At 40.2% G+C, this 7,293-nt stretch overlaps 1 protein-coding gene across 1 annotated transcript in view; it reads right to left on the reverse strand.

Moving 5' to 3' along the window:
- POLA1 (polymerase (DNA directed), alpha 1, catalytic subunit) overlaps positions 1–7,293 on the reverse strand; it is a 390,582-nt gene that overhangs the window by 212,232 nt on the left and 171,057 nt on the right. The window contains exon 32 of the mRNA XM_006835670.1: positions 675–849. Within this exon, the coding sequence (XP_006835733.1) occupies positions 675–849 (175 nt within the window). The remainder of the gene's footprint in view (positions 1–674; positions 850–7,293) is intronic.

Genomic DNA, 7,293 nt, shown 5'->3' on the forward strand with positions numbered 1-7,293 from the left:
ACACTTAACAGAAACAAAGGCTACTTAAAGAAAAATAAGGATTAAAAACGCAAAAATTTCCATATTAAACAAAATCCTGCATACTCTCACATTATATGACAATACCTTTAGAGTCAGAAAGAAGATGGACCACCAATCAAGATACCACCAATCTCACTAATGGTCATTTATTGGACACCAAACCTGTAACAGTGCAGTTGGTGACTATTAAGACTCATAAAATCTCGACTTCACTCCTTTCTTTTCCTTCCTCTTCCTCAGTACTGGTGTATTTATTGGATACCAAATACAGGGCACGCATGTAGGTACAAGGGTAGTGAGTCTGTAAAGGTCCTCTTCTGTGTGGGGAGACAGACATTAATACCTGCACAAAGAAATGCCTAACTATGTAAACAGGGAGTTCTGGGGTGGCGCTGTGGTTTATGTGCTGGATTGCAAAGTTGGTTTTATCCACGAGGTTGGTGGTTCAAGCTTACCAGCCACTCCTCAAAAATCCTTTACAGGGTCGCTATGAGTCAGAACTGACTTGATGGCACTTAACAACTATATACAAGAGAAGTACTAGACATAGTACTATCCTTACAAACAGGGAATACAACAGGTGCAAGAGGTCTGCACGTGCTACACGTGCTACTGTTGCTATGAGAAGGTCACTGTGAGCTTGGGAAACTTACCTAACCAGGTTGCAATGAGCACAGCATCAATTCCGTCTACTGGCTCACAGATCCGAGCCACCACTGGGTGGACCTGCTGGGCCAGGTAGTACTGTGTGTCTATGGTTAGACTGTCCTGTTTCTGCAGCTGCTCAGGTGCATAGGCCCTCTGACTTGCACTGAGGTTCGACCCATCCTAAAAGAGACAACGGTACAAGTCAGTCACACACACTCATCACTCTCTCTGGAGGTCAAAAAGGTAGACAACACTGTGACTTATTTATTCAAATCCCAACACCAAGCAGCCTCTTAAACCATTTCTGTCGAACATGCGTGCATCTAAGAATAGGAAGATGGAGAAGAATATCTCAGTCACAGTTCAAGAATGTAAATCCAGCATGTGTTCTGTTCTATTTTCTGTCAGAACATGAAACCGACAACTACAGTAAACAATCCCACATGCCATAGTACAGAAACACTGCGAAAACTTGGTAACACTTAGTCTAGTCAGAAGAGGTTCTTTAGGAGTGATGAATTAAAATTTTTTTAAAAAAACAGTATGGCCCTTTTAAGCAAGCTCTGGTGGCAAAGTGGTTCAACGCACCAGGGATAAAAGCTGTGGCAGCCTGCGTATGTAGGGATGACAGCCTTGGGAACCGTATGGGGCAGCTCTATAGGGGGGGCACGAGGATTTTGAATGAACTTGCTTTGTTGTTGTTAAGTGCCATAGAGTCGACTCCGACCCATAGAGACCCTGTATAGGGTTTCCATGGAGCAGCTGGTGAGCTTGAAATGCCAACCTTGCAGTTGAAACGGCTTTGCAGTCTGGCGCATTAACCCACAGCACCACCCCAGGACTCCTTTACCAAGAACTCTACTGCTAGAATCACTTTAAAAATCCTGGGGGTAACCTGACCTATGACAGCTATATGTATCATTGACAAGCAGCTAGCAAGGGGCATAGGAAAAAGGCCGAACCCTATGGAGTTTACTTATGAGCTAGAATAAATCCAACGCCCTGCCATCACGTCCATTTTGACTCACAGGGACCTTGCAAAGAGTTTCCGAATCTGTACATCTCTACCAAAGCAGACAGCTACATCTTTCTCCCATGAAGTGGCTAGTGTGTTTGAACCACCGACTTTGTGGTTAGCAGTTGTATGAGTAACCCACTAAACGTAATTTATTGTTTGTTGTTAAGAGTTATCGAGTCGGTTCCGAGTCATAGTGCCCTGTAAAGGGTTTTCCGAGGAGTGGCTGGTGAGTTTGAACCACCGACTTTGTGGAAAATAAGACGCATAATTGTGGTCAGTGCTCTGGGAGCAAAATATTGGCCAGGCTCTTCCTCACGGAAAGACAGGTGGTTTAAGAAGGGCACTCTTGATAAAAACAACTCTATCAAACCCTTTTCAAGGGTTTTCTCAAAAATAATTTTCAAAATTGCATACATCTGACACACATGGAACCCAACGGTTGATGTCACCATCATCTGTGAATCAAAAACTCATCGCAACACTGCACTACCACCCAACAATGCACACTATACTTCCTCTTGTTTGAAACACCAGAATTTAATATTCAGACTAGTAAATTACAACTATTCACAGTACTCAGCTGCTCTGTCAAACTGATTATTTTATGAATCCTACTCTTTCATTCCTGCTACAATCTGTCCCTTCTTAGCTCAGTACCCAGACCCAAAGCACAGGAAACCTCCCACACCACTGCCTCTACCAGAAACTGGAAGGAAAGAGGACCTCTTTCTAAGGCTAAGCTTCTGATGACAATGTACTGTTTACCAAGTGGGCTTTACCTGTTAAGATATAATGAAGCACTTAAAAAGGAAGGTAAACTCAGAGGAAAAGACTACCTTCTTTTTCAGGGGCTCTAAACACACTAAAGAGAATTAGGCAGCATTGCTCAAGTTTGTTACCCTTCCAGAAGCTAAATTACTAGAGGAGAATCAGGGGAAAATGACAGCAACAGTGGGAGAAGCTCCTGGAATCCTGGTGCGCACCGGAAACTTGGTTTGAAATACAAGGTCAGTAGTTCAAAATCACCAGGCGCTCCTCAGAAACCCTATACAGGGTTGCAATGAGTTGGCATCGACTCAACAGCACATAAAAGCAACAACAACAACAACAACAATATATTCAGACTGTCTATTAACATCACAAACATATGATACTGGATCGATTGATGAAATTTTAGCTTTTAACAAAATTGATCTATACTTAAGATGGCAATGTTGAGCTTAATAATTTTTACTGGTGAATACAAATCAAATGCTTAGAGGCTACATATTAAAACAACAACAACAACATCTTGAGTTACCTTCCCATATATCATTAGAAGTTCTTATAGCAAGCTCTGTTTTTTAAAAGGACTTTAAAATTTCTAGGTATTCAAAATTTTAAAGTATCCACACATAATACTTAACATCAGTCTTAAAAAAGAGACAAACATACATCTTATTGCCTTTTTAAAACCTGAGTTCCAATGTAGCTAAATTGAAAATAATTGATAATATGATGGGTTTTATGTCATTGTTTGAAAAACAATTAAGATATAAAATATATTCCTCAAAAAGCTAGTTCTCAAACCTGAGCATGACCCCATGATACATTCAAGAATATATAGCATATACCTTCAAGAACAGACTAAGAAGCAATGCTGGCCTTCTTTAAAATGTCAGGTTGTGAGCTTCACAAAGTACCTAAGGGGAGCGGGCACCAGGTCTCAACCACCAGTTCACTCAAGTCCATGTAGTCATATCTTAAAGAAACCACTAAAAAATTCTTTTTAAATGGCTGGCAGGTAGAACCCCCAAAGCAATCATGTTAAAGATATAACTAGAGAAATTATGTCTACTAAAAGTTAAATTGCTAAAGATGTAAAACTTAGCCAACAAATGGAAATTGATTTAAGAGCTGAACAAATAATTCACTAAGGTTTTATTCTTCATACATCAGGTCACTATGAGTTGAAACCGATTCAAAGGCCAACTAACAACAGCACAAATGAATTACATACCAAAAACATTGCTCTCTGAACTCATCTGAATTTTAGTCTTAAGAAATTATCATTAGGGTATTATATTCTGACAGGTACTTCTTGGAGGGCATCTTTGTATAGGACAGCTTACAGTTCCCTTGAAAACATGCCATTAAGTATATTTTTTCAAAAGTGTATTCTAGGACTTCTGGTTTGGGTGGCAGCAGAGACAGCCAGGTAGGAAAGGCTCCGTGCGGGAGGGATTGAAAACTCACAGAAGCTGAGCTCACAGAACACCACCAGAGCTCTGGGTCTACCATAAGGTCCAGGACATCACTTTCCTGCACTCACAAGTGAAAAAATCATGATATAAAGGAAAATACTACAAGTTAGGAATCTCTGGAGACAGGACTCCCTATGCGGCCACCCTGCCCAGGCGGAGTTCAGAGGGCGGGGCTACGGCACAGGGAACCAGGTGTTAAAAGCGGTGCAGTGACATTTACAAAAGGAGGTGCAGGGGATTCTATACATTTTTTTCCTCCTACACCCTGCCACACCTTCTTTGCCCAGCCCGGACGCCTTCAGGCGGGTGGGTATGCAACGCCCCCATCCAAAAAAATAGCCCAGTGCTGACCCCACAGTTTTCTCACAGTACAGAGAAAAAGAGCTAGGCGGGTATTTATGACGACAGCCTTGGGGTCCCACCCCTAAAATTAACTTGTGCAGGACCATTTACTATCTAGCAAGAAAAAAGAAGACCCGTCAGGCCTGACAGACAAACCATAGAACAATCTGTAAAACCCCAATATAAAAGGATGCAAATATCTCAAGAATTAATGCTGTGCACACACAGATACCTAACTAACCTTCAGACCCAAAATAGTGGGCAATCTTTCTCCCATTAATTTCTCAGTATCTATCTGCACACATCTACGGTGGTGCCTAGAGGAGGGGCCTGAGCGAGCGGACACCCCCACCAACTGCTAGAGGCTTCTATGGCGCACACACACTGCCTCTTTAGCAAGGCGATTGAACAGTCGGCCACAGTTTTATTTTTGTTTCAAAGTGGTGATTTTTGTCTCTACTTTTATATTGCTTCTGCTTTTGGTCTTTGTGATCACACATTTTTCCTCGAGGTGGGAAAATTTTCACCCTATGTTACCAAAGAAGAGACAGCAATCGTGGCCATATAGGCAAGGTACAAGCAGACACCATAATATTCCACCATTGAGACAAGAGCCAATAACAGCTGCTAAGCATTACATGCGAAAAGGGAAGCCTATTTGCTTAACATATCCAGCAGGAGACACCCATTAAGCTTAATAACACAACAACAAACATATATTTAAGCATTAAAAAACCACATAACTACTGGAAATGACAAACAAAAGATCTCAAACACAACAAACAATCTCAAACATGTCCAAAAACAGAAAAGAGTAACTGAAGACAACTGCGCTGGAGACAGACAAAGGCTCCCCAGTAGAGGAAGAGCAGGTTTTGGATTTGCCTGAGAAAGAATTCAGAAGAATGATATGGAAACAAATTCAAATGCTCCAAAAAATGGTGGAGGAAAAGAAGGAAGAAGCCAGGAAAGTACTATAAGAGCAATCAAACAAGATTGATAGAGCATTGGAAACAATTCAAAACCTGCAAAAAGAGGTCCAGATAATTAATAATAAAATATCAAAAATGGACAATACACTGAAAGGGGAAAGGAGCAGAAGAGAAGAGATGAAAGCCAGAACCAGCAAGCTGGAAGACAAATCTCTCAAAACTGAAAAGATAGAAGACCAAGTAGAAAAAAGGATAACAAAACCTGAAGAGAGTCTAAGATTCATGATGGATAACATGAAGAGAAACAATTTAAGAATTATTGGCATTCAAGAACAGGAAGGATCAGAGAACTCAATAGAGGAGATAGTTGAAGAGCTTCTGGAAGAAAATTTCCCTAACATCTTGAAAGATGAGAAGATAAACATTCAAGAAGCAGAATGTACAACAGGAAGGATAAACCCCAAAAGAAAGTCACCAAAACATATAATAATCAAGCTCTCCAAAATCAAAGACAAGGAGAGAACCCAACCCTAAAGGTGGCCAGGGAAAAGAGAAGTGTCACTTACAAAAGCAAGCAAATCAGATTACGCTCTGACTATTCAGCACAAACCGTGCAAGCAAAAAGGCAATGGGGAGACATAAACAAAACCCTAAATGAAAAAAACTACCAACCAAGAATTGTCTATCTAGCAAAACTATCAATCAAATACAATGGTGTAACCAAAACATTCCAGGATAAACAGAATCTAAGAGATTTGATCAAAACCAACCCAGCACTTCAAAACATCCTAAAGGGAGTTCTTTGGACTGAAAACCAACAAGAACAGAAAACAACCAGAGATTGACAGGCAAGGCAACAGCACCTGGAACTCAGTTGACAGGCAGCAGAATCCAGAACAGAACAAAACTACAACAACGAATTCAAAAGAGCTGGGAGGTCAACCGAAGATCAAAATATTAACAATGTCAAAGCAGGGATAAATGTAGGAACAGAAATCCAGGTGGTAAGGATGTCAGGTAGATTACAGGATACAATACATTCTCTTAAATGGAGAGAAAAGTTAATAGACTATAAGGTAACCCCAAAGAAAGTAAATACTTCACAACTTACCATGAAAATGAACTTCCATGTTGCTGAACAAGCAAACATGAAAACGTAAAAGAAAACGACAAGAAATAGCACAAAAAAACACAAACTCAGCACAAGAAGGCATACAAAACAAAGGAACAAACAGCATTAATAAAAAAAAACAATATAATGGCAGCAATTAACTCATACCTATCGATAATTACATTGAAAATCAATAGATTCAATGCACCAGTGAAGAGACAGAGAGAGGCACACTGCATAAGAAAGCAAGACCCTTCAATATGCTGCCTGCAAGAGACACACCTTACACACAAAGACAAAAACAGACTGAAAGTTAAAGGATGGAAAAAAACAATATACAAGCAGGAGTGGCAATTCTAATCTCTGATAAAGTAAACTTTAAGACGAAAACGAGCATAATAGATAAAGAAGAACACTATCTCATGATCAAAGTGTCAACTGAGCAAGATGAAATAACCATAATAAATATCTACGTTCCCAATGATAAAAGCACCAAGATACATGAAGCAAACCTTACCAGAATTGAAGAAACAGATAAATCTACAATTATACTGGGAAATTTTAATATGCCACTTTCGAAAACGGACAGAACAAGCAGAAAGAAACTAGAAAATGTTACAGAGAAACTAAACAGTACAATCAACCAACTTGACCTCATAGACGAGTACAGAGCATTCAACCCAACAAAAACACAATATACTTTCTTCTCCAGTGCACATGGAACATTTTCCAGAATTCACCATGTGTTAAGTCACAAAGCAAGCTTCCATAAATATACAAACATCAAAATACTACAGAGCGGAGAACAAACAAGATGGCGGATCGGGAGGAAGTACAGTAAAGGAGCTCTGCCAACAACAACACAAAATACCCGACCAAGCAAGCTCAGGGGACGGTCCCAGAACTTTGAACCACATATAAAGGAATATTTAGAAGGTTGGAAGGCTCACAGCTGGGGGAATTTGTGGCAGAAGCAAG

This window comes from Chrysochloris asiatica, unplaced genomic scaffold, assembly GCF_000296735.1.
Source record: "Chrysochloris asiatica unplaced genomic scaffold, ChrAsi1.0 scaffold00018, whole genome shotgun sequence".
NCBI lineage: Eukaryota > Metazoa > Chordata > Mammalia > Afrosoricida > Chrysochloridae > Chrysochloris > Chrysochloris asiatica.